This window comes from Anopheles funestus, chromosome X, assembly GCF_943734845.2.
Source record: "Anopheles funestus chromosome X, idAnoFuneDA-416_04, whole genome shotgun sequence".
In the NCBI taxonomy this organism is placed as follows: domain Eukaryota; kingdom Metazoa; phylum Arthropoda; class Insecta; order Diptera; family Culicidae; genus Anopheles; species Anopheles funestus.
Genome location: NC_064597.1, coordinates 7,280,904 through 7,308,103, shown reverse-complemented (window position 1 = coordinate 7,308,103; position 27,200 = coordinate 7,280,904). Strand labels below are relative to the sequence as shown.

At 47.1% G+C, this 27,200-nt stretch overlaps 3 protein-coding genes across 10 annotated transcripts in view; 2 read left to right on the top strand and 1 right to left on the bottom strand.

Moving 5' to 3' along the window:
• Nucleotides 1-9,372, top strand: part of LOC125761588 (ataxin-1-like) — a 28,201-nt gene extending 18,829 nt beyond the window's left edge. For all 7 annotated transcript variants that reach the window (XM_049422901.1, XM_049422882.1, XM_049422851.1 and 4 more), the window contains exons 3-7: nucleotides 2,288-3,231; nucleotides 3,660-4,127; nucleotides 4,210-5,019; nucleotides 5,086-5,335; nucleotides 5,960-9,372. In XM_049422901.1, coding sequence (XP_049278858.1) covers nucleotides 2,984-3,231; nucleotides 3,660-4,127; nucleotides 4,210-5,019; nucleotides 5,086-5,335; nucleotides 5,960-6,604 — 2,421 coding nt within the window. In that variant the 5' untranslated portion in view covers nucleotides 2,288-2,983 and the 3' untranslated portion in view covers nucleotides 6,605-9,372. The remainder of the gene's footprint in view (nucleotides 1-2,287; nucleotides 3,232-3,659; nucleotides 4,128-4,209; nucleotides 5,020-5,085; nucleotides 5,336-5,959) is intronic.
• A 289-nt stretch (nucleotides 9,373-9,661) lies between these two features.
• On the bottom strand, nucleotides 9,662-27,168 carry LOC125761446 (serine/threonine-protein kinase Smg1). 2 transcript variants are annotated; one of them, XM_049422596.1, is made up of 8 exons: nucleotides 26,892-27,168; nucleotides 26,390-26,749; nucleotides 26,035-26,204; nucleotides 19,593-25,957; nucleotides 19,115-19,517; nucleotides 12,394-13,989; nucleotides 10,786-12,070; nucleotides 9,662-10,712 (listed from the first exon to the last, which is right to left on the bottom strand). In XM_049422596.1, the coding sequence occupies exons 3-8, from the start codon at nucleotides 26,128-26,130 to the stop codon at nucleotides 10,504-10,506; spliced, it is 9,954 nt and encodes a 3,317-aa protein (XP_049278553.1). In that variant the 5' UTR covers nucleotides 26,131-26,204; nucleotides 26,390-26,749; nucleotides 26,892-27,168; the 3' UTR covers nucleotides 9,662-10,503. The 2 variants fall into 2 exon arrangements, with proteins under 2 accessions (XP_049278553.1, XP_049278545.1); XM_049422588.1 differs by having other exon boundaries at nucleotides 26,390-27,168.
• Nucleotides 16,253-18,548, top strand: LOC125761702 (histamine H2 receptor). Its single transcript, XM_049423144.1, has 3 exons — nucleotides 16,253-17,163; nucleotides 17,235-17,532; nucleotides 17,605-18,548. The coding sequence occupies exons 1-3, from the start codon at nucleotides 16,757-16,759 to the stop codon at nucleotides 18,469-18,471; spliced, it is 1,572 nt and encodes a 523-aa protein (XP_049279101.1). The 5' UTR covers nucleotides 16,253-16,756; the 3' UTR covers nucleotides 18,472-18,548.
• Nucleotides 27,169-27,200: the final 32 nt, after the last annotated feature.

The following is a 27,200-nucleotide window of genomic DNA, read 5'->3' as shown; positions in this document are numbered from 1 at the left end:
GTTTTTGGAGGGTAGGGGGGGGGGGGGGGGTAGGATATGGAATGGTAAGGAGTGCATCCTCCAATGGAAACGAATCTGTCCATCTGGTTGTGTGCGTGTGATTGTCCCCCCCTCCGTTATTGTGCGGGAGGCAAATTGAGGCATCGGATCTCTCTCTCTCTTTCTCTTTCTCTCTACACTTCCTTCCGTGGGTGTTGATAGTAGAAAAAATGGGGAGCTTACTGACAGAGAGAGAGAGAGTATGAGAGGCACAGAAAGAGAGGGAGAGAGATCCTTTATAATGGATCGCACCGGCAAACCGTCGATTACTTACCATTCGAGCACCATTCAACACGGTCCTCTTCCGATACACACCGGGACACACGGTTGATATTCGGAGGGTGGCCCGCATCTTCTAACAATACTTCGGGGGGGCCACCTTTCCTTAAGTGTTCGAGTATTTCGATCGCTTCGGTTAAAGAAAAAAGCTAAAACAAGTTGTTCAAACTTCTTCCTTTGAGTTCTTGATAAAGTTGTAGGTAGTTTTGTGAAGTAAGTGAGAGTGATTCTGGAAGACAAAAGTTACGTTTAGCGAAAGAAAGTGAAGTGAACCGCGTGTTCTGCGAACGAAAGTGTCTGCAACTAGTGTAGGATGATCTAAATAATCGTTTGTAGAAAACCTTCTCCAAAGATATATCCTCCTCAAGTCATCTCCTCAAGAGTGCCTGAGACGTATACTTCGGTTCTTCAATAGAACTTTAATAGAGAACTTTAACACACAGAAAACCCAACCTTTTTCTCCTTTTCTTGAAATAGAATTTCCACGTTTGCCTCATCACGTTTCGATTTGTTGTGCCACACGGACCGATTGTAGTGCCCTGATAATATCTTCCTGACTGTTGCTTTTGACACCTCCCCCCCATGCGCTCCAGCCTAGACATGGCTGGAATAATTTAACTTCCTAACGACGCTTATACTTCCACTTAACCGGCTTCTTCCCGTCGGTTACGTTTCAACCTGTGGGTGTTCAATTGTTTGTAAACGTTTGTTTGGAGAAATTGATTTCGCTTTTGCCCGGTACGTAACGCTGATCGATTAAGATAATACCGGTAGTAGTGGTTAATGCTTGCCGTTTTTAAGTTCACATTAGTGCTTGGCGCGTTGCTTAATTAGAGCTGTGGCGGAGAAATTTAAAGCAAGATGTACGTGAGCCGTTAAGCAACACCTGTTGCTCTACTGCATGTGGAATTTTCTATCGTCTTAAAATTTATTTTTTTGTGTGGTAATTTGATCATGTTGAAATAGGAAGTTTTTTTTTTCTTAATTTTAAAAGTTTATAACTTAAAAATAATATTTCCTCCAAAAGCTTCAAAATGTTGAGGAGATATTGGGTCCTTTTTTTTATTGGTCTAAATACGCAATCCATTCACCGCATACTTCAAGGCAAGAACAAGGGGAGGGCAAACGAAGAATTAAAGGAATCGCCCCCAAAAATGTTGGACGTTTCGAAAATTGATCCAACAATTGTCCTGAAAGCAGTCAAACGGCGGAGTATTCCAAATGGCATGATGGTGCAGGACATAACCAGGTCCAACCATTTTGTTTTTTTTTGTTTTGCGTTTGGTCATCCATTCATTATCGATACAGTGGTTGGGAGTTGTTCTTTCGCATTGATTACGGGGCTACTCTTATCATAATCGAATATTGATCACAACGCCTTCCACAAACTGGCCAGGATCGCCCATTTACAGTAGCAGTAAGAGAAAAAGAAGAAGAAACAAATCCCCAATTCAATATTCTTTTGCTTCTCTCGTTCGCGGGTCGCTTTTTAGTGCGTGTATGTTATGTTGCACGTTGCTTTCCATATACAACACATCCTGTTTGGTTTCGTACTTATTTTTGGACGAGCAACCTCTCGTCCACCGGAGAAATGAGTTCTCACGCGCGCGTGAGTTACCCTTGGGGGGTTTTGATCCTGACGCGAGAACCTGTTGCTTCACTTGTTTACTATTTCTCCATGTATTTGTGTGTGTGTTTTTATCCTAAACGAGAGAGAGAGAGTTGGAAAAAGGAGAACGAGGGTGGAAAATGTGTTTAAATTTTTCTTGTCCGATTTGCCGGTTTTAGCCGTAATAACACCATTTGCTTATGAGTTCCTTGATGTTTTAATGTACTTCAATTCCCCAAGAAAAAATGTTTTTTTTTTCCTTCGGAATTTATTTCTACAACCCATAATTTGTATTAAATAATTACGTTTAAAATATATCACTTATTTATATAAATCTTTTTTTATTCTCTCTCTTTGTAGTTCGCTCGTGACGTATCTTTTGAGGACATCCTTTGTGCCGGAATTTGGCGAAACCGAAGCGTTAGAAAAATGTTACCTCAAGCCAGCTTTTCGCCACGAATGCAGCACGAACTACGCACTCCGTTCCGTGCGGGTAGTGGTGTGGAGGAGGGATGAAGTGTGCCATGCAAAACGGAGTTTTCTTCCAAGAGTGTGATGCATAGTGGCATGGTGTAATCTGGGCTGCAAACAAAACAAAAAAATCAAACAGTGAGAGTGCAGCTTGGAACCGAAGAGTACATGCGAATGGAAAGGGGAGTGGAAATGTTTCGAAAAGGAAAAAACGAACGCTGAAAGGACGAGCAAATAATGCAGTGATGAAAGTAATGCGGAAAGGAAGCGTGAAGAATACGTTGAAAAACCCTGCTATCAATTACAATTAAAAACGGATTTAATATATAAATATCAAATGGCATTAAGAGCCAGTTTCTCACAATCAGAGCCACATCAAACAAACAACAAGTGCAGCAAAATATGAAAGCCTAAAACAAAAAAAAGGGAATCGTTTACCGAAAGCTGCACCAAAACGGGAAAATTCTTCCGTAAAATAAAACCATTACACCTGCAATCGTGTAACGGATCCGGGGATTGGGGGGTGGGGGGAGGGGTTGGGAGTTTATTACAAGAAAAAGGGGGGAGCCCGAGGCGGGATAGAAAATGCTATCGGCGGTGGAAAATTTAGGTTCTGCGGGACCGGGCCGTGTGCCGTACTCTCGCCACCATGCGCACCAACCGCAACATCAGCATCCGGCACAGCATCACGGTTATCATCCGCTGCACACGATACTGTCACCAGCGTCCATCGGGCAGCTGCAGCTGCCACCGATGCTCGGCGCCCAAACCTCACTGCCCCACACAATGCCATCGGTCGGCAACGAGTTTGTTCGGCCCTATCCCAAACAACGGTAATGGAGCTTCTTTTTTTTTTTGAAAGATTATTCTAATATTTTCATTGCAATGGTAAAACATCATTTGTTTTCTTTCTTTCTTTTTGTTCTTGTGGTTTAGTTTGCTTTGTTCAATCTCTTCTAAGTGAAATAAAATGTTTTTCCTACTCTTTAACTGTTGATAACAAATAAAACAACAACTATTTGATACTGATTTTCCATTAAGTTATGAAGATTAATGTTTTTACACACAAATTACACACTTTATCGTTTACTTTTGTAATTTAATTTAAAGTTTTAGTTATTTTTTTTTAATAATGCCATTCATATTAGGTAAATGTTAACAATCTTTTATCTATTTCTAATCGAATACATAATTCACGAAAAAAAACCTTTATTAAAACGAATTGTTTTGCTTTACTTTCTTTTTTACTTTTCTGCACCAGGTATGAAGAAAATCGTGGTTTCGGTATACCGTCCGCGTTAACAGTGGAGCAACGTCTAAAGTATGGTGATCCACCACCAGCTTCTGCTCCTGGTACAAATATGCCAGCACACACGCAAACGGGCCCAGTTAATCTGGCCGTCAGCAATGGTGGAAGTGCTGGCGGAGGAGGAGGAGGAGCAGGAGGAGGTGTCGAGGAGTACGGTGGTTCCATCGCTTACACACAATGCCATCAAACGACCAATCCATCGACTCAATCGGAAACAGGCGGTTCGAAATATTCGCCCGGTGCACTACAGCCGGCTACTTATCAGCAAAAGTTTCAACAGGAACAGCATCAACAAATGCTAGACTTTCTTGGTGCGCAGCAACAACCGGCCGGCAATCGGATGGTTTGCTTTCCGGCGATGGGTTCGCTGGATGTGTTCGGTGGTTATCCACCGCTAAATTACGATATGTATCCGTACAGGTACGAATAGGGGGGTTGTGCGTTATGGGACACAATATTCATGTGTTGCTTTCTCTCTCTCTCTCGTTTGATTGCTGTTTAGACGTGTTCATGGACGTTCATCGTACGTACCACCACCAAATCATCGACCATTGGAAACGCGGTATAATAGTGGGGCTGCCGCCTTTCTACCACCGCGTGCACCGCCACCATCGTCAGCGGACACGGGTACCAGTCGGTTGCCGAAAGCGGCCGCCGCACCAATTGCGATCAAGTCGAAAATGTGGCATTTACCATTATCGTCTCCACCTGCACCACCAACACCATCATCGCTTGCCGGATCGCACCATGCTGGGCGAGATATTGCATTGCCGACAGCATCCAACAGTGCGATCACACCTACGGATACGCTCGTTGCATCGTACCGGGCACTCAAATCGGCACATCTGCAACATCCCTACCCTAGAATGTGGGCACCCGATCCACTACAGTCACCGCAGGCTAATGCCAGCTATCTCAATGAACTACACGCTATGGCGGGTCATGAAGAAGATAAAGGTGGACCACAGTATCCACTGATAACGCACAGTCACATACCGACGCTTCAGGATACGTACATGGCCGCCATACAGCAGCAGCACCAGCATCGTCCAAAGTACGGTTCCCTGCCGTCTACTAGCACGGACACTACGTCCACAACCAGCCTAATGCAGCAGGAGTTTAAGGTACCGCTCGGTATGGAAGGTCCGCACAAACCACGTATTGGCAATGTACGAGGATCCGATCCGCAGCTAACGATTGGGACGGGCCCGTCATACACACTCGGGACATTCGATGTCTCTACGGGCAGCCGTCGAAGCAACATTGAGATCGAACCGCACGAGCTACCGGAGGATAGTGCCGCTCATCATCAGTAAGATAGACAGTTTATCAGTTCAAAAATCGATCTTATTAACCCAATTGCATCTTACCTTCGTAGAATTTTGCACACGACCGTACTGAAGCCGAAAATGTTTCTACGTGGTTCGTTGATTTCGTTCCGAAACGGTGTAAGGAAACCAGTCGAACAGGTACGGTTGGAGGATTTCTTGCGCACCGCTGCTATTTCGCCGGACGTGCGCCTTACGGAGGCACAAACGCGTCGTATTACACCACGCTACAGCAGCAGCCCGGGTGATTCACCCAAGCGAATACTGGTTCGCTTCACCTACGACCAGCAGCAGCGTCATGTAAGTGGACCTCGGTGTATATCGCTTTACCACAGTAGCAACACTACATACGAACTAGAGATGAGAATACTCACTCTTTTCAGAGAGCTGAAACAGAGTGCAAGAGTGGTTTTAAGGATTTGAAACTTTTAATCACTCTTTTGGGAGTCATAAAAATATTACACAAAACTAATCATTTAATTTCTTCTTGGCGTTTTTATTCACTCTCTCTCTCTCTCTCTCTGCCGACTAATGACTCACTCTTTGCGGTTTTTACTCACTCACTCTCTGTGTCGACTCACTCTTTTGCGTTTCAACTCACGCAATAAGAGCGAGTAAGTGTTTTGTTACTCTTTTTGGATTTAAATCACTCTACTGTGAGTGAGTGAGTCATTAGTCGGCACAGAGAGTGAGTGAGTAAAAACGCCAAAGAGTGAGTCATTAGTCGGCAGAGAGAGTAAGTGAGTAAAAACGTAAAGGAATAAGTAAAAGAGTCATAATCCTCATAGAGTACAAATAAAAGTAGTAAAGGAGTCACAGTCCTTATGCTGAGTTGAAACCATAAACTCCTTTGCACGGTTAAATTCACTCACTCACTCTTACTCAGTGTGCACATCTCTAATACGAACCCTTTTTTCCGCACAGGGTGCACTCGAGACGACCATCGACTATCCGTTCTTTGTCACGACCAAGGGCTGGACATCGTACAGTCCGGAGCGCACCTTCAACAGCTACGGGTTGGAGTGTGCCCCAATGGAGGTGGGTGACGTGTTTATCGTGCTTGTACCGCGCCATCTATCCCACGAAAGCGTACACCAGGAGGAAACGTCCCAAACTGCCACCGAGATACCATCGGATCACTTTTCAACGCAACCGAACGTGCAAGCCGAAAACAAGCTGCAGATCGTAAACGTGCTGTCGATGCAATCGAACGCTGAGCAAAACTCACCCACTGAGGAGCCGGTGTACCACCATCAGCATCGACAGCAGCATACGAGCCAGCTACTATCGGCTGCAGATGAACAACAGCGTGAAGCAAACGATAGTCCAACGATCACAGTGGACGATCAGCCGCCCATTACGCGCGACTGGCTGGCGGCAAACTGTTCCAGCGCTTCCAAAGCATTCGGGGCTGGAAAACGCCGACCGGACGGACAACGGCGTGCTAACGCTAAACGTAAGCTGACGGACATGCAGTCGCAGGAAATGTTCCGTCCGGGCATGCCGGACGGGACCTCCAGCACCGTACGCAAACGTCGCACCAGCGCCTGCATTGAGTCTGTAGATTAAATAGCGCCGGGGTGGGATGGGCCCCCACCCACATCTCGTCTCCCCGCCGTTTCCTCATCGTCGTATTTAAACTTTATTGTTAAGGCCTTATCACGAGTTTCGGATGAAACTGTAAAACTGTACGAAAATGGAGAGAGAGAGAGACATTAGATTACAAGAAGAAAAGAAAACAACGCACAAATTGGGGAAAACAAGCAACAAAATGGATGAAACTTTTTAAAAGTTTACTAAAGATTACATTCAGCAGGGGAGATAGGCATTAAAGGCGCACACGAATGGGGACGCAAGCTAAGCGGCAGCGATAGAGATAAAAGGCAGGGAAAGCGCTCAGCTTTATTGTGTGGAAAGGTAAACATTTCCTTTATTATAGCAAACTGTTTGAGAAGCGCTGTGTCGCTTTTTGTGGGGGATATAGCTTACACATGTGGTTGTTTTAATTGAAGAAAAAAAACACACACACACACACGATGACTGCCATCGTATTTAGTTTCTTTTACAATACTTCTTTAAGACATTTTTGCAACAAAACAGCAAAACTAATAGTTAGAAAAAAAAACCATTACTGCTACAACCCATCTATGTACCATGCGACGAAAGTCCAAAGAGGAGAGGAAGGAGAAACCGTTGAAGGCAGGGTCTCCGAAAAGACTGATAAAAGACGAATATAGGTTTACTGAAAAAGGGTTTCAGAACAATTGTCCTCCCCCCTCCCGCCCCACTTCTATATTATGGCATTGCCATTAATTATGGCAAGTGGTATACTCTGCAGGAAAGTTAGCGAGAGGCGCACAGGATCGCACATATTAGTCAGCTTAAATGAAAAGAAATTATTGCCACGCAGCAGTATCTGTATGTTGTATGTGTTGAGGAGAGGAAGGCATAGGGGAAGGAATGATGGTTGTTAAGAAGGATGGATTTCGTCCGTTTATTTTCTGGGAGCTACTCCAAATATGAATAGTATGCGTACGTTTCGCGTACTGTGATATATTACGGCCACCACCCCACGGTTAACACACTTCTATAATGTACGTTTCCCGTCCACGTAGGAATTAGGTTATTTAGCGATAATATCAACTTTGCTTTCGATACATTTTTTTTCTGCACTACGCATCATATGACCAGGCGCTGTTTCTCATCAAGACAAATTTAATTTTTTTTTAATATTTTTTGTTTCAACGATCGAAAAAAAAAATCATGAAAATTCAGCTGCAGGAGTTCAGGGTGAAATTAGGATGGACTAGAACTATGAATTTCAGGTATTATATTGTTTTCTTCTTCTATTAATTCAATCTTTATTTGAAAAAAAAAAATCAGTGAGGGCAAACAGGAAGGGCTGCCATAAAAGAAAACCTTCGGTGTATTAAAGAATAGGGCAATAACGCTCAATGAAATTTATATAACTATACAGATGAAATTTTGAACTAATCCAGACACTTCCTCTCGAACTAAAGTACACAACCAGATTGGTACGGTGAGATGTGTTACGAAGCCGGTTAGCATTAGGTGTAGAAAAAAAAGTGGCTAAAAATGTGTCCCCAATTTGCACGGTTCCTTCACTCCATTATTCTTAATCGTATTCGGGACACGACAGAGGTATGTTAACTGTTTGCAGTGTCATTATGCGCGTTTAGAGGGAGCAAACAAAGAAAACTCGAATTTGTGTCATTTCTTCAATGGAAGAAAATATATTTTTGCTACTTTCATGTGCGTTTCCCCAAAAATTCAAACAAATCAAAAGAAAAAAAAAACAAGTATATGGGGGAAAAAAGTAGGAAATGATATAGAGGAAAAGCATTTTTATTGCTTTTATAAACAAACAGAAAACAAATGGTTGAAAATAAAAAAAAAACAGAACGCCACACAGCCACGGCACCACTGATCAACATGTCAAAATCAGGGACTAAACTAAAGATAGATATGCCTAGGTATTTTGATAGTAGATGTGTTTCCCATAAGCTAGTACGCGGTCCACTTGTGTGCAAATGCAAAACGCATAAGGCCCCATCACACATAGAAGCATTCCTTTTGGCCGCCTGATCGTTTTGGATCGAGCGTACTGCGGGATCATCAAACGTGGTTTCACGTGTGGGTGTGTGTGTGTGTGGGTGGATGCAGTTCAATACACACATACACACGCCCGCACACATATATATAGATAAACACACGCACAGAACGCTCACTCTCATGGTTGGTTTCATGGAAACATAAACGGGACAACATAAAATGCTCTAAACAACGAAACAAACAAAAAACGTGCGGGAAGGGTTTGAAACGGAAATGAGCAAAGTAGATTGGAAGAAAAAGGATGCGTGTTGTGAATGTGAATTAGTTGTTAGCTTTAATCTTCCTCGAGCTTCTACTTTCAGCGTGCTCCCGCCCCCCGCCCCAGTCTCCCGTATGCAGAGATTAAATGTAAAACCATCGTGTCAGGAATGTTGAATATTATATCGAAAAACGAGGGGAGGGGAAAAAGAAACCAGTAACGCAAGTACTCGCGTATGAAGAGAAAGTTTTTTTTGGAGGAGATTGGTCTCAACGGAAAAACAAAACAAAAACCGCACACTTCCAAGTCATTTAAGCCCGCGCGCTCCTTCGGTTGTGCATTATTCGCTGTGCCGTGAAAACTAATTACAAAACAAACAAAAAAAAACTCAAAAATAACAAGCTATAAGTAAATGTTATGGAAAAAAATACAATTTAAAAAAAAAACACACACACACATATAAATAAAAGAAGATAGTGCTGAGAAACGGTTTCATATCGTAACAGATCTCGTTTTGTGTTTTTGTTTTGTGTTTGTAACTCTCGGTGAGTTATACGGTGACATTAATATAGTATGAACGAATTAGACTTACCACTAGGCTTAGCCTCATTGGTAAGCCTCGTAATAAGTGAGTGTAATAAATAAGTGTTAGTGTTATTCCGTTCAGCCTTTAAAATAGGCGCCTCGGTGATCGATCATCGCATCATGGATAAACGCTTCAAGTAAGTAAATATCTTCAACAAAACGTTTTTTTGGAATTTCTCGAAAAAAAAACAACACACACAAACACACAATTTTCATTGCTCAAATGTTTTAATCTATTTACTGTACACTATTTAAATCCCTAATCGTAAACAATGAACGACAAAACCAAAAACTAAAAATACACAAGTTGAGCAGACGAGCACACAGACACATTCATGTACATGGTTTGCCACTTTGTACAATTTACACACGATCGGATAATTCACTCGTCAAATGAAATAGCTAACAATTGGCATTATCATTGAACCTAACCTTCACTAACCGACAACCGAATTGCTTGGTACACTGTGTTGGTAAACCTAACCTAATTATGCTACGTTTAATTCGTTCGACAGGGTTTTAGCGTAAAAAACGAACTTAAGTCAGTTGTTTTTTTCTTCTTCTCGTTAGTACTTAGTTACGCTAAAAACGTTCACACATCCCTCCCATTACCGGATTGCTTCAACGCTGTTTCTCTTACGAAAAGGAAACATAAAGCCTAAATGCTAAACTAAAAGTTCATCTAACAAAAAAAATTCATTGCTTGCGATGCAATACGTATTTAGTTATTTAGTTTCACAATAAATCGTAACTAATTGCGACTTGATTGCGTTACCTGAAAAGTAAACTATACACGGATAAAAAATAAAAATTAAATATCAAACATGACTAACATTCACACACAACTGGTACACCTTTGAGGGTGGGAGGGTGAGCATCATACTATGCGTCGTATGGCCCACCAGGCGCCTCCATCGAAAAACAACAAAAGTTTGCTTGTGACAGTACTGTGTACACCATTTTTTTTATAATAACAATTTCTCGCACGTCGTTTGTCACACGCGGTATGGTTAAAGCCACTTATTTTCTTGACCGTTACGTTGGGCCCATCCTAGACCCACGGTGTCCAGCCTTCGTAAAGCACGGCCAGGTTGCTTGGGTCCATCGCTTCATCGATCATCCAAGTCACCTGTTCGGAGACGCCACAGCGCCGTACCGGATCCGGATCGCGCCCTTCCAATTTCATCCGAATACGGCGCCAAACCGAGACGGCGTAAGCGTTACGCTTCTGCTCCTTTTGTTCCTTTTGTTTCTGTTCTTCTGCAAAACAAAAACAAAAAAACGTTACAAAATGTATAAGAGGAAAAAGTTTGGAGAATAAATTTGTACGCACTTCGTTCGGCGGGTGCAGAATCATGGACGTAGACGGATGAGGATGCACCATCTGTACCGCTCGCATCATCATCATCATTCTCCTCTTCACCGTGATCCCTTTCGTCCTGTACCGTATCATCCGGCGGTTCGTCGAACTGGAACAGCTGCTCGAACACGTCGTCAATGAGGGCAAGCAGTTCGTTCACCATCTCACCGGCGTCGTCCAGCGTGTAGCCGGATGCGGACGAATCGGACGACTCATTCGATTGGGCAACCGCGGCCATCACCGCTTCGTGCGCATTCTGCAGCAGATCGAGAAAGCGCCGATACCGCTGTAGATAGTCGCGCAACGCCGACGAACCACCGATGCGGAGCTGTGTGCGCAACAGTGACCGAATGTCGCCGACAATGTCATCGTGCGTGTGGACGAGCGTTAGCAGTCGCTTGGCGGCGGCATGCAGTGCCGTTTGTAGCCTACGCTCATCCTGCTCCAGCCGGGCAATGTTCGTAAGCACCTGATCGGTCATATCTTCGATCAACGCACGTACGTTACTGATCCACGTCGTATCGATGGAACCTTCCGGGTCGAGTAACTCCACCAGTGCTTCCTCCGTGGGTGAAACGAACGATGCACCACGTACCGTGTAGCCGGTAAGTGTCTTTTGCCACCGTTCAACCAGGATGCTAAATTCACCTGCGAGTGTTGGGTCGTCGAACCGGCGTGTTACTTCATAGCGCAGTACCGCCTGACCGTAACGTAGAATGCGCTCTAACCCACCTATCCAACTACTGCTGCTATCGATACTGTGCGAACTGTTCCGCTCGAAAGCAACCGGAAGTTCCAGTGGACAGAGCGGTGGATGCGCGGCAGAAGCCCACGCTAACCGATTGCGCAATGCTTCCGTGTGACGTTTCAGTCCCTCTAGTGCCGCGGACAGTAGCGGTGGTATTGGCATGAGTGATTGTACGGCATCGGCTAAACTCTGCATCCATTGGGCGTTGTTTTCTGCTTGCTGCTGATCGGTAACGTCCGATAAATGAGGATGCCTCATGGACACATCCTGAGTTGCATCTTGTAGCACCACACAGAGTGCCGCCAACGGGCCACGACCAGCCAAACGTAGCCGTACAAACCGTTTAACGAAGCGGTCTACTGAGATCAAGCTGTTGGAACTATCGTGTTCGTTTCGAGTTGATCCATTTCGCAGCTCGAACATTGTTTGCAGTTTCGCCGCCTGTATAAGACATTCGACAAGCTCGGATATTTGGTTCGTCGCAGATTTGGGATGATTGTAGTGCCAGATCTGAAAGTAAAAAGCAAGATGAATCGTCGAGCAAAAAACACATCTTCACCGAGGCCTTCACCAAATGTCTTGAAAAGTATATCCTCATCCATCTCTACAAGTTCCAATTTTACTTGAAAAGATACCAGAAATAGCTTCGACTCTACTCCAAGATCAAATGCGAAAACCCTGCAGTAATAATGAACGATTCGAAGTGAGAACGCCATTTCTGAATTCTTTTCAACTTTATCTGAGATCTAGCAAAGAAGATTTAGGAAGTCTTTTCAATTTCCTGGAACTTTGACAACGCCTGATAGAGATGTTTCAGATAAGAAGATACTTACGCTCAGTTGAGTTGCTTCATTCAGCTGATTGGTTGTCTCACTATGATCAGTCAACGCAATCGGACACAGGTCAAGCGAGGGTATACACGTCGTCTTAAGTAAGTCATCGAACGCCAACACGACATCATCTGCTACCTCCTCCACTATTAGCTCTGTCCAGCTGTCAACTAACAGGCGAGCCATCTTAATAGCCTCGCTGACAATCGCTCCGTCCCAATGGTCTTTCCGTAGGCACTGTTCTACATTCAGCACTAGCTGCTCGAACTGTTCATTCAGTTGCAGCTCACGATCACTCGTTTCGTTCTGACAGCGATCTAGCAAAGGTAGTAACGTGTCGTAGAACCGCTCCAACGACCTGTACTCTGCTGCTGTACGCTGCAAACAGTCCAGCACATTACCGTCGATGCATCGCCGATTGGAGCATTCGTCCAGTAGATGACACGCTAAGTTAGACATCATCTGCACCTGTACCACGATGCCATCCACGGTGGTACGTTCGGCATCGATCAAGGCACGATTCAGCACCGTGATCCTCTGTGCACCTGCCAGGATCTCTTCTGTCTGACGTTCGTCCTGCTTGGTTTGCAGCTCGTGGTAAAGCGTTCGTTTCGTCGCCTGTTCGCGTACTACTTGCTGTGCCCGCTCCAGAGCCACCGTTGGTTCTTGACTACCCTCGGCAAGCTGTTTATACCAGCTGGCATAATGGTGCAGCGGATGGTTAACCTTCGTGTCGTTTGGCAACCGTTCGCCGTACTGGTCGAGTAGTTTGAAGATTGTATCCGCAACGGGAGCAGCACGACGCTGCAGCTCACTTAGTTCCGTGCGGGCAAAGGAATATTGGACGTACCCTGGATCGTCCTTGGGCAGGAACGCAACCAAGAGCTGTTGCGTATCATCGTCCTGCTGTATAAGTTCAGGTACGTCCGCGAGCACACACTTCAAGAGTTCCAACTGTTCCCCCTCGATTGCTTTGCGATATTCTTCATACTCCTCCAGCTGATGTGTTAACAGTTCTGCCTGCTTCACTAGATGCTCCCGTTGACCGGCGTACACCTCCTGCAAGCGAGCCCGCATGCTCAACCTATGTGCCAGGCTCGCCAACGGGTGACTGCTGAATGCCGTGTCGAGGTACTCCACCTCACCGATCAGCTGCGACTGCTGCGACAGTGAGATGCGCAACCGTTCCGAGTCCGCTAGCTCGTTACGCACCTTGCCGAGGTTGTGGAGATACTTCTGCAAGCAGATCAGATGTTGCAGCAGTTCGTCCCGGTTCTGGTACCAATCATTCCGACATTCGGCAAACCGCACCGCAAGCGTATCGCGCGTCACTTCACGATCCAGCTGCTTCTTGGCCTGGCTGATGTAACGCGATGCGCCACCAACACCTCCACCACCACCACCAGGCACGTTCGAAGCTACAGCTGCAGTAGAAACGGTAATATCGGTGGCTGTCATCGGCAAACCACTACCGATCTCTTCACCAATCGCCCAATCAACTAACGGATCGTACACGAACGCCTCCAGCAGTGTTAGCAACGTTTCTCTTCCCTTTTTAAGCGACTTCAACACGTGCTCGCAAGCCAATCGGAAGGTACCCTGTGAGAAGTGAAGATACAGAAGAGTTTAGTACAAAAAAGCGTTTTGGGTAGTAATAGAGGCGAATAACGATAGTAAACTGGGTGATAAATCTTTTACCAATGAAGGTGTGTGAGAGAGAGAGAGAGGGAGACAGAGAGCAGAAGAAGAAGAATGCAACAAGTTGCAGGGGTTGGAAAGGCGCAAAAACCGTGTGCACGACTTCCTAGAGCGGAAGTTCAAACAAGTTGCGCTGTTTGTTTACCCCTACGCGAAAGATAAACATGTTAACCACACTCACACAAACACCCACGCCCATCTTTGTGTATCTGTTTGCTCTAAAATACAATTTATAATTTTACAAAGTAAGTGTTCAAAATTTAATAATACTTTAGATAGATATGTAACATATTTACTGCAAAAGAGAAGTTTTGTATAATGATTTCTTTTTAGTCGTAATGAGTTGCTAGTTGCTAGTAAGTTGTAGATATTTTAAAGTGAGCTCTTATTGCTCCTGAATATTAATTGGAAAATAGTTAATTTTTTTATTTATGTTGTAAAAAAGGAGGGTTTTTTTCTCCCATTTAACTACGCGACATTGTCCAGAGTGCTTGTGCAGTTAGACATTTTTATTAGCACCACGAATATAAACAACAAACGTAACGCTCAACCTCCTTTTTTTGGTTGTTGGTGAGGACCTCTTCCCCCTGAACTGGCTGGTTTATATCTTTTGCCCTCGGTGTTGGGTGAGGGGCTTATCTATGCCGGTTGTTATCGCTAAATCTCTAGTACCTTAATTGTCTCTTTACCGACAAACGCACACATCACCACCCATGGACTACGCACTCAATCGATTATTCATTAGAGGAGGTTCATCAGTTATCGGTGGGGGATTTTGCGTTTTTTTTTCTCCTCCCCTTACATAGATCCTTCCGTTCCGGGCGGTGGTGGTCCGCAAAGCGAAACAAAAAAAAAAAGGGAACACAACGATGACGTGCCTTGTTACGCACCTGAAACATTCGCACGGATCTTACATCTTACGGTGCCGATAACTGGATGAAGTTGTATTTGGGTTAGTTTTTGGGGAAATTCGACTAGAGTTCGGGATCCCTTGTAGCGAAAACACATTGGGAGGAGAGATATGATAGACTGGTTAGATCAAAGGATAGAACTAAAAAATGTCTCCGTGTAGTTTGATTGCATACATTCGGGCTTCATCGAGAATCTCCTCGGAGCTAGAAATGATTTGAGACGATACCTGTTGATGAGTGTGACCAGCAGATTTTACGATGGTACCATCAAATGCCTCAAATTTGTAGAAGTAATGGAGGGGTTTCAATCATTACCATGTCATAAAATTACACTTACACCGATACACACACACACACCACACCGCGAGAGCGAAGAAACGGAAAGGAAAGCAAACAAAACGGTAGAAACATTATGCTTCAAAACCTGGTGATTGGTTTTCTCTTTAATTTGATGGCCTTTGTTGCTTCTGTCCCTTTTTTCATCTATATTTCTACTTCTTGTTTCATACCTCCTACCTTTGTCTTACACAATTTAAGTACTTTTTTTTGTTGTTGCTTGCTTGCTGTTGGTTAATGATTAATCATGCCGTTCGAGATGTACTCTTGAACTTGAAAAGCTCGTATGACCGCTGGAACTTTGTCGGGTGTTGGTTCGCAAAATGTACATTACGGATAATAAGATAGGACATAATAAAAAGCTAAACATGAATCTCATTCGCGCTACGAAGATGAGTGGGTGACGAAGACAGAAAATCCATTCAGTAGTAACGAATTGAACCGGTTCTTCTGGTGTGCTTCAATTAGACACACCAGGAAGGATGAAGATTTGGGCAGCTCGAGTAGGCACTTTGCGGTGTAAAGAGGCGGTGAGAGGACGTGAAGTGATCATGCACGCACGGTAATGGAATTGAAATGATCTTTTATCTGTTAAATTATTGACATTTTCATCATTGTTCATTCGCTTTTTTTGTAAAGATGTGTTATTTTTTTGTTTTTTGGTTTTGTTTCATCTCTTGTACTTTGTACAGTAATTCCAAATAGATCTTCACCCTCTCTACCATTGTTGTACGATACAATGAAATGCATCACCGATAAAGATGGGTAGAATTACATGATGTGTAATAATGCTAAATCAGCACCATTTTGACCCTCACGGTACGAAATATGTACGCGTTGTTCTCCCGTTGGGTGTGAAGCCGACGAGGGCTTCTCCACTGTTTACCATAACGACGTCACCATCGTGTACAGCCGTGTTCGCATACGAAGACATTTAGCCATGTTTAGTGAGTGAGTAGTAGCATGCGATAGAGCAGTAGGTTGTGGTTCGGCTCGGCAAAAGGAAGCGCGCACCAGTGCACAGTTCCGTCGGCAGACGTACAACGGGTTTGCTAAAGCCTTCATTACCCCACTTCACATGCTTTAGAGGTTTAGAGGCATTTGTTTGCTCTAACGACAATATCGGTTTTAAAGCATCCGTTTTGCGGCCGAGTAACAACATCCTGATCTTGTCCATAGAATTCGTTGTGGTTTAGTGCATTTCTTTTCACACACGTGCTTAACTCTCGTCGTACATATTTCGTTGGAGCATTAACACAACTCGTGTCCATAGTGTGCGAAATGGAATCACCTGAAAGATAGTATTTTTAGATGCGAAAAGTGCGAAAAAGTCAATAAAATCAACATAATTTGAAGCCGTTACTATCAAACGCACAATCAAATTCGAAATAGAATTAGCTGCAATATAGCAGCGGAATGGTATGATGGACACCACCGATATACCGAGCAGTAGTGTGATCCCGTTCGCCGACAGGGTGAACGAAATTCATCAGGATCTCGTCATCTGGATCGCTATTGACGGTATCCTGATGGTGTGCATCTTCAGCGGCAATATATTAACGATCATTGCCGTCTGGTACTATCGGCGGCTGCAATGGTTAATTTCGAACCTGTTCGTACTATCGCTGGCCATCTCGGACATCTTCGTCGGGTTGACGCTACCGTACCATCTAGCGTTCTACATGGGTGTCGATCTTGGGCGCCACAAGCATCTCTGCCTGTTGCGCTTTTTCGTACTAATCATTGCATGTAGCGTTTCGATCTGGAACCTGATAGCGATAGCGGTTGATCGTTACATTGCAATCTGTTACCCGCTGCACTACACGCGGTAAGTAGTAGGATTGGTGGAAGGATTCATTCCCCGTGGTGTATATCATGCTCGTTTTGTGCTCGTTTTAGATTGATGACTAAGCGTACGGCGCTAACGATACTTGGCTTTGGTTGGTGTTTGGCAATCTCAATTGCCACCATACCGCTGATTTGGAACAAATGGGACACGGCACAGGAGTGTGAGTTTGACGAGCTGCTGCATCCATGGTATGTCGCCGGTGTTATAACGCCCATCTTTTCCGTCGTATGGTTATGCCTGTTCGTCGTTTACTGGCGCATCTGGCGTGAAGCGTCCAAGCACGCGAAACAGCTGCGTGCCCATGGTGGAGCATCGGAACGTTCGTCTAGCGACTGGAAGTCGGTACAGGTAACTGCCGGCAAATACCAAATTTTCCAACAATCGAGTTCAGTACCATTCCTCCCCCATTCCTTCCACCAGGTCGTGCTGCTTATTATGGGTTGTTTCACCTTCTGCTGGATACCGTACTTTGTCGTGGTATTGACGCAGATATTTGCCTTCGTCGAGGATAGCTCACCGACGCTTTACAAGGCGGCCTTTTCACTAGCGATGGCCAACTCCATGATGAATCCAATTATCTACGCATGGAAGAATACACACTTTCGGCACGCGTTCAAGCAGCTGCTCACCTGCCACAAACCGGTCGTACCGGTAGATGTCGCTAACGGTGGTGGATCATTTGAGCTGGGCACGGCCAAATCGTGCCCGGAAATTACAACCGAATCGTTGGATCCCGGTGGACAGCTGGGAGCGGCAGCATCAACCATCACAAACCACAGCAGTCTGGCGAGTGTGTCGACCGTTACACCAATACCATCGTCCGAGCCGGGACGCTTCGAATCCTTAGTTGTCCTTTCACAGCTCGCCGGTGGTGAACTGGTCCGTTCGACGGCAAATGCGACCATTAGAGTTTCCCTTAGCAATGAGGAGTTACCTTCCATGATTAGCAACAAGGAAGGATCGATACCAGCAAACCCGCCAGAGGTTACACCCGATACGCTAACAACTTCCCCGTACCCACCAACGTTAAAGTCGGGCAATGCATCATCTAACGGATCGACCCACATAATCGCAGGGAATATTATCATCAACAATTTTAACCTTTACGATCAGGCACGGATGGAACGATTGCTACGCTGCGAATGGACGGCCGCTGCTGCAAATGCGACTGCGGAAGCTGCTACCGAAACGACCACACCATCAATGGGTCAGCCAACCTGTCAGCTACCCGAAACTGATACATCCCTGACTGAGCAAGAAGTAGCTAAAAATGTAACAAAGCTTTAACGGTAAAATTATAGCACAAAACACTAGGGGAAAGATTTGCAACCATTTGGTAAAACAGAAACAGAAAAATCAAAAAATACCAATTTCTACCGAATGTTTGGACCAAAAACATCGAGTATGAGTTTCTGTTTCTTCTTCTTGTAAACTATGAAGAGACTATTCTTCTTCTTCTTGGCGTAACGACCTCTGAGATCATGTCGGCCATTTTTGGCTTACGAGACTTATTTTACCACGTAGCTGAATAGTCAAATCCTTGCTACAGGGAGACGGTCCGGATGGGATTTGAACCCCAGTCCTGCCGTGTGGACCGACACCGTTTATCACATACACCACCGGGACGCTACCCATGAAGACTATTATTATTAGTAAATAAAGGATTTACAGTGTTCCGCATTAGGTAGAATAGATCAGACACAGTTTACTATTCAACAAGAATCGTTGCATTGTTGGAAAAATTGTTTGTGCGACGATCAAATTCATTTGCACTATTCAGTGTAGTGTGTTCTATGCTATTTATTGTGGAGTCTTGTAAAGATTTAAACGAGATTAGTAAAAAAGAATTTAAAAAGAAAACACAAAACGTATTGCATCATTTGTCACAGTTTTTGAAGCAACTTTGTAACAGAAAAAAAGTGTCACTTACCTCGATGCCGGTTAAGCCTAACGCTTCCTCCAAGTTTGGCGTCATCCGGAACGGTACCTTTTCCGGTACGCGCAGTGTTTTGCCCTTCTCGAAGCAGACGTTATAGTCGATGTGTACGATCTCACCGGTTGCTAGCTTGACCAGCACATTATCCAGATGCCGATCGCCTAACCCGATGATGTAGCCAATCACGCTCATAACGGCAAGCGAGAGTGAGTAGCTGCGGATGACTTGCCGCCAGCTGGAAGCGGTCGCACTATGGCACCATAGCTCTTTGGCGAGCAGATCACGGGGTGTTTCTTGCTGCAGCTCGGCCAACACCTGCTTCAGCACCGGCAGTGGCCATTCGCGCCGACTTGCGCTAGCCTTCATACCATGGCTTTGGAGCAGTGGTGTGAGTTTGCTGAAAAGGTAAATGTAAGGATGTTAATCACAGCCAACAGAAGAAAAAGATATACATCAAACTCAGATCACTCACTTGTAGAATAATTCCGATGGACGTAAAGCACCACTACCACCACTTTTCGATTCCTTCTTCTGCAACGCTTCGCGTTGTTGCCATTTTTTGTACAACGAAAATATTGGCACCGTATTGTCAACCCAGGTAATAAGCCCGGAACGGGGTCCGAGCGGTATTACCGAATAGTGTTCCGCCCGGTAATGTGTCACATTGCCATTGCAGTCGATCGATTTCGTCATCATCAGATTGGCGATCGACAGGAACTGCATGATGCGTTCGTCCAGATGCAAATCTTCCAATCCCTTCGACAGATAGCCAAACCGGCGTCCATCGTTGCCGCAAAAGGTTAGCTTCTTGGGGCGCGTCTTCGTCGGCAGTATCTGGATGCTGTTGTCTACCGAGCGTATCAGGATCGGTTGCCGGCTGCCAGCGAGCGTTGTGTCGATGCCCGGCATAGCGATGGCCGTGTTGGAGAGTCGCAACAGGTTCGGACTGACGTCCCCAAGTCGCAGAAATAGGGAGAAGCGTTTTTGGCTGCGCTGCTGCAGCTGCGTGTAGAGCGTCCGAAACCGTGTCCAGCCCTCGATCGGTCGGCTAAAGTCGGCCGGTTCGCGTAGCTTCGCAAGCATATGGCGGATGTACCGATGGTAGCGCGTTTGAAAATGGCGCTCGTGGCTGGTTTCAGCCTTGCGCGAGGTAATGCCGTACAGCTGCTCGAGTACGAACAGTAGCGGGCGCAACAGTAGCCGATGTTTTTCCGCCAGCAGTGTGCGCCGTTGTTCGGTGAGCTGACCGGACGTGTACAGTCGGCGATATTCACCTTCGAACGTCGGGATGCGTTTGGTGTAGTCGGAATAGATTTGATGCAGCGATACCACCCACAGCTCTTCCCACAGCAGCGATATACGGCGCAGTTCGTGTACGAGCGTTTGGACCTGCTTTACCGTATCGGGTATTTCGCACGACAGAATGTCTAGTAGCGCGTTGAAGCAAAAACCCAACCCGGAAGCGGCGGTAGACGAGGGTGCATGTTCGGTCGTATCATTAATTCGGCTCGATATCTCTTCGACACCGTCCCGCAACACATCCACCACCGCTAGCTGGCCCGGTTCCTCCTGTACCGAACCGACCACGGCCGGAAAGATGATCAGGTGCGGTGCATCCTTGGCAACGCGGCACAGCAGTTCCGATACGCGCCTCCGCACGTACGGTTCGTGATGGGCGAGACGAGAAAACAGTTGCGGCGTAATAACACGCCACGGTTCACTCGGCGTCGTGGCCAACCCTTCCTCCAGCACCTCCTTCAGGCCGAGCGCATGCTTCACGATCAGGCGCAGCAAACGCAGCGTAACCGTAACCGAGCGGGCCCGCTCACTGTCCACACCCTCGGACGTGGGATCGTTCCTGCCGGACGATAGTTGCAGAAAGCGAAAGTATGCTTCGGCCGCTGCCTCGTAATAGCCGTACACCGCCCGATGATTGCTGCGCCATATATCGATGATCGCATAAAGCCGTTCCGGTGATACATTCCTTTCCAAACCGGGCATTGCACGATGCAACGCATCGAGCAGCCCGATCGAACCGATCGTTGCCGAACTGTCCAGATCGAGTTCGTCCGGCTCGTCCGTATCGCGGTCCCCGTCCACACCGATCACGATGCGCGCCGGTTCGTGATCGTTCAATATCTCCACTATCCGTTCACAATCGTCCAGCGTAACGTTCGGACCGGCCAGTATCGCTACGACCTGATCCACACTGATGCGAGCACTCGAACCATCGGCCGCACTATGCTCCACAATACGCTTACCCCAACGGTACAGCCACGAACCGAGCGCGAACCAAGCTTTCGCCAACGGTGGACAACGATCGACGGCGCCCTTCAGCATCGTACCGATCAACCGATCGGACGGGCCAAATATTTCCGTGTGCTGCGTCGCCAACGGTTTCACATCGATCGATGGCAACAGATGTCCCAAACGCTTCACACTAGCCAGCTCATTTGCCGACGGTTCGGTAGCCTCACCCACCGCCATCCAGTCGCTGATGGTGAGCATAAACCTAGCAACACGCTCCGACAGCTGTGCCGTCCGTTTGCCTTCGTTTTCATCCCGGCGCCGCACCAACACACCGTCGATGACAGCCGTGGCACAGGCGGCAAAGTCTATCGCTTCCAGCCGTTTGCCCGGTTGACAGTACAGCCACTTGCAATGTTCGTACACCGCGCGGGATAGGTTTTCGTCCCACAAATCTTTCGGCGGCGAAGGATCGTACTTTGTTAGTGCGATCGCTACCTGTTCCAGCGTGACGCGTTGCTGTTGAAGATTCGGAGGGCGATCCGGTCCGGCATCCATTTCGCCCAAATGTTCCAGCCGTCCGACCAGGTTCGATTTGTGATAGTACTTCTCCAGCTCCCGTCGGCTGAGTGCGTAATTTTTCTCCTTACGCCCGATCGATACCATGTCGAGCCGGAGATCGATGTTCTGCTGCTGCACCTCATAACCATCGCCTGTATCGGCGAGCAAAAATTCGGACCACGCCAGCAGGCGCATCAGGGTGAGGGTGCCGTAAAATTTCTCCACATTCAGCGAACCGAGTCCGGCACCGCTGCTATCCGCCGTACCGGCAGTGCCGTCACGCGCACGGTGCGCTATCTTGTACAGGATGTGATTGGTAATGGTTAGCTGGAACAGATACTCGCGGCAACGTGTCAGCAGACACTCCTGCAGGTAGCACTGGATCAGTTCCGTGCTCGCATCGATCATGCGTTCGCGCTGCTCAATCTGATCCTGCAGTATGATACCGGACAGGCTGTTCTCCACGGCGCAAATCATCTTGTGGCAGGAGAAATCGTTCGGGATGTTATTTCCTACGTCCACCAGCTCCCACTGGCTGATATCGATTACGCTCACGTCGTGCGTTTCCTCGTACCGTATGATTGAGCTAATCTGGGCCGCCGTTACCGTAATCAGTGGTATCGTCGCCCGTGGCGTACCGCTGCTTTCTTCCGCGAGCAGAAACTCATACAGCTGCCGATAATCGCCAGTAAACAGCAGTGACAGTATCGTTTGATCCACGATAAAGTCCCGTATGTGTCGATCCATTCCGACACTGCCAGGATCGGCCAATATTCCACGAAAACCCGCTGCCGCCGTCTCCCGGTGCCCAGACGCTTCTTCCGCTGCCATCCGTATCCAGGAGTATTTGCGACCGGTTAACCGTTTGCTCCACACGTACACACCGTACAGTGCGTCCGACTCCCAGTTGCGTACCAGCGCCCACACCAACGACATCAGCATATGCTCGAAGATCGGATCGGACGTCTTACCGGCGGCGACCAACTCACGCAGTACCGCCTCCGAGTAGCGTATCACCATTTCCGGCTCCATGCAGTGCAGCGCAACGAGATCGACCGCTGTACGGATGCGCGTAAACCATTCCGCGCACGTTTGCTGATTGACGCGGAAAAAGGTGCGGGCCGGTTTTTCTGGCGCGGGCAACGCATACGCCGTACCTTCCGCTGCATTGTAGATTGATTTTTCTAGCGCTTCCAAAAACCCTAACAGTATCCGGGCGTGCCTTTGGTTCACTATTGACGTGCCAATGTCACGCACCGGGAATTTATCCGTCAGCGCTAAGATGCGGGCACACTGCTTTACGATCGATTCGATGCGTAGAAATGTGCTTTGCGGTTTGCCGAACGGTGTGCGCAGTTTGTGGTTCACGCAGAGCTGAGCCGCTTCCCATTGTGCCCAGGGTATTAGGCAGCGTAGATCGCGTAGCGCCATCTCACCGTATCTCGACGGTTGATTAAATGAGCGGGTGAGCAGTTCGTGCAGAAATCCCCCGGCATAACCGGACCCATCCCGGCTGAAGGTAATGCGGTTGAAAAGGCTGCGCAGATCCGCCATTCGAAGGGTAGCGGAATGCTGCAACCCATATCCTCCTCCACCCTGATAGAGTCCATTCTTTAGCTCACCAATCTGTTCCCAGCGTCGTCTATTCACGCCGGTAAATTCGTTCACCTGTCTCAGCGAGTGGCGCAACGGTAGCTTCGAGAAGAGGACGGTGTACCGCGTCCGCAAGCTACCGTACACCGAGCAGAGATGTACGCAGCAGGCTTCCGCAATCGCTTGGTAAGCGGACACGTGCAAACTAGCATACTGGCAGGCTGCATCGAGACAGTCGGCACAACGCAATCCGATCGTTTCACTCTCACTGCCCTCCTCGACGGCAACCGTACCGACGTGTACCAGCAGTTGATTGAACTCGTCGCATTCGTGCAGTACATCGTGGTAACGGGTCGTTTGCGTTATAATCGCCAGACTCCAGTCGAGCAGCAGTAGCAACAGATCCGTCCGACGGGACTCGTACCTGCTCGACGGTCGTACGCAACGCCACCGTCCCAGTATTGTGCCGAGAAAGCGTAACACCAGCCCGAAGTGATCGGCCGTAGGGCTTTCCGGTGGTGCATCCCTATCCGCATCGGACGGTTCCGTTTGGCTGCCCCGCCGGAAACGATCCACCATCCCGTACGGGCGCGCCGGCTGTAACAAACTGCTCGACGAAATGAAGTGATTGTTTGCACTGCAGTGATGAAAGGCGGTCAGCAGTACGGCATAGTGCAGGTGCGCGTGTACCTGTTGATCCCACAGCCGTCCGTCGGCCGGTGCTAATCGCTCCAGCAGCACGTGCAGTACGGGTTCGTCCTTAAGCGTCCACGTGATAAAAATGGAATTTCTTGCCATCGCTAGCGGGGAAAACAGCACTAAACTAAACTGTATACGGTACTGCAAACGCAGTACGTTCGCTTTCGACACCGTCCGGCTGCCGATGGCTCGCAACTTCCCTAGCGCATCGTCAATATCGGCCAGAATGAAGCTGTACGCGGTCTGGAGTATTTCCCCCTGTTTGAGTGTTAATATGTGATGGCACAGTAAAAGCAGCATCCTCTGGACTGTACGATTTTGGCGGTAACGTAACGCATATAACGTTCCTTCGTGGAACAGCACGGGCAGTAAGGCCCGTACACGACCCAGCTGTACCTGGGTCCCGTCGGTGTCAATATAGTGCAAAAGCAGATGCAGCAGTGCTCCAATTTGCTCATCGCTGTACGTATCGGCATACTTTACAAGCTTCTGTACCAGATGGTCCATATCCTCCTCGCTAGTAGCAGCTATCGTTGGTGAATGTAACGCAAGCCGCAACATGGTAAACTCACAGATAGCGGCCACAACCAAACCGGTCGGTGGTGCTTCCAACAGGCGAAACACGATCTCCATAATGGTGATGCTGCAACAGTCAAACCGTGCCAGCTCATCGTCCTGCAGCACGAAGGCATCCGTCTTGTGGGTGGTGGTGGTGAAATTTCCCAAACACTTTAGCACACTGTTGAACGCGGTCAGCAGTGAGCCGAACAAACGGTTAGCATCGTTTCGCTGCCGTTGATCGCTGTAGTCGACATCACCGCACAGCCCATCGATGTCTTCACTGAACTGTTCCAGCAGATTAAACGTCACGTCACGCTTTTCGTACCAGTACTGCTGAAACGCTAGCAGTACCCGGGCACAGTGCAGCTTAACCTTTGTTGATTGTGTGTTTTCCAGCTGCCACCCGACCACAATGTCAACGATATCACTAAAGTGTGGTGCAAATGCACGCGGATAACCATCCGCTAGCTCTACCATCACATCCGTTACCAGCACAAATACATCTAGCACGTCGGTCGTTTCCAGTATTTCCTGCAAAACGCCCAGCAACCAATTGATAACACCGTAGATCTTTTGGCCACCACGGTCCAGCAGTATCGCCTGCCGGAGCGCAACCAGGGAAGAACGACGGATCGATTTGGTTTGGTTCAGGTAACGGCCGGCCCAGTTACGCAGTACGGAAGCGTCCGACGAACTGCACAGCAAAACATACAGCATCATGCCAAACAGCTGCGCAACACGATCCTGACACTCGCGTAACCCACTCTCCAGTATGGTGCTTACGGTGTTTGCCAGTATGTCGAACGATTTGCGCACGTAGGTTGCATTGGATGGGTCAAGAATTACCACCTCTAGCCGATCGCACACCTCCTGAAACATCTGTGGATTGGTCTCACCCGTTAACCTGCGCAATAGCTTCGAGATGCGCATATCCGCCGGTATGTTTGCTAGCTCGTGAGGCGACGAACCGCGCACATCTGCCCCCGTTCGATCCGTTTCCACCGCCAGCTTACGAGCCCGGTCTCGCCGTTGGGAGGCTGCCTGCGTCCGTGTGCTCTGGTAACGTTTACCACCGGTTGGAACACCCGTCGTAGCCAACGATTGATGGTCGGAGTCATGTTGGTCAGCCGGCGATATACGTATACCGGTCGTACCAACGTTGTTCGGTTTGGGTTGCTGCAAAACAAACATCCATTCGCGTTAGAATCGCTAGTACGAGGAATATCTCAGTAGAAAACTGATGTGCCCTTTACCCGTTGATGCTCCGTTGGCTTCTTTTTATTACGCCGCGATACCCGCGATTTTGTGGCACTCGGCTGTGACGATTTTGTGTCTGCTTTCCCTCCCATGGTTTGCTCTGCGACATGTCGGTCTTTGACGACAATGTTGTTCTACCTTGTAGTCATGGTAAATCTGCACTCATCTGCAACAAGGGAGAGTTGTAAAATGTTCATAGATTACTTCAATCTGAATTCAAATCACCGTAATATTTTTATTATCGACATGAGTTACAAGCAAGCATGAAAAGGTAATGCCGACGGCAAATTTCCATTTGCTCCAACGCTTTGGGTTGTAATTTGCCAATGCCTAGCAAGCTGTGCCACCTACCCAATGCTGGACCAGCTTTGTTTGTAAGCTCTAAGCTGTGAAGCTTTCTTGGCCAGTGGTATCTTAAAGTGACCGTATCTTAATCTTCACACACAGGATGAGGACCTCCGCATAGCCGTTAGTGACCTGCTCGTTTTGTGTTGTCTCGCTGAACAGCTGACAAGTGTCCCGCAACTAGGGTGGTCTTTTGAGACCGGATCCGGCGTACCCGGAATACGGGCAACGCGGTCACAAATCGCTATTTACTGCGGGATAGTTGCTCTCTTTTCTTGCTCGGTGATCGATGTGGTTGCGATGCGACTCCATCCGGTAATCAAAATATGATGTGATAAACGGTGCTCGTGTTTGACGTTTCGATCACTGACGCGTATGGGTAAAAGGAAGAGAGAAAAAACCACCACAGTTGAAGCATTATCGATACAATCCTTCAACTAATCGCCACAAGCATTTTTTTGCCATGTGGCACGCTATTGTTTAAGCATGCAAATACGCTATTAATTACTCAATGTCGAATCAAATTTTAACATCGTGGAACAATCTCGCTACAGAGCTAAACGTAAACAGCTGTCAGTTCAAGTAGAGTCACTCCACATCGCGGTACATGCTTTCTCGCGGTTCTGCGCCAAATGTCAAAATATGTAAACAACGCTTGACGGAACATTGTTTTGATGCGGTTTCAAACATGCGTTGGAGTCTTTCGATTGTATGCTACTGCAGTTCCGCGGAAACAAAATGCGTAAAGTGCAGCGTTGCTTTTACATTTTATTGGTGTCGTGGAGTGAATGTTTTAATATGGTGAAACAAATATCTT

Coding starts and splice junctions, on each gene's coding strand:
- LOC125761702 (XM_049423144.1), top strand. CDS start 16,757: ATGATGGACACCACCGATATACCGAGCAGTAGTGTGATCCCGTTCGCC. Junction 17,164..17,234: donor TACCCGCTGCACTACACGCG/GTAAGTAGTAGG, acceptor TGCTCGTTTTAG/ATTGATGACTAAGCGTACGG. Junction 17,533..17,604: donor GCGACTGGAAGTCGGTACAG/GTAACTGCCGGC, acceptor TCCTTCCACCAG/GTCGTGCTGCTTATTATGGG.
- LOC125761446 (XM_049422588.1), bottom strand. CDS start 26,130: ATGGGAGGGAAAGCAGACACAAAATCGTCACAGCCGAGTGCCACAAAA. Junction 25,958..26,034: donor AGCCAACGGAGCATCAACGG/GTAAAGGGCACA, acceptor TTTGTTTTGCAG/CAACCCAAACCGAACAACGT. Junction 13,990..19,114: donor TAGGCTTAACCGGCATCGAG/GTAAGTGACACT, acceptor CACTTCTCACAG/GGTACCTTCCGATTGGCTTG.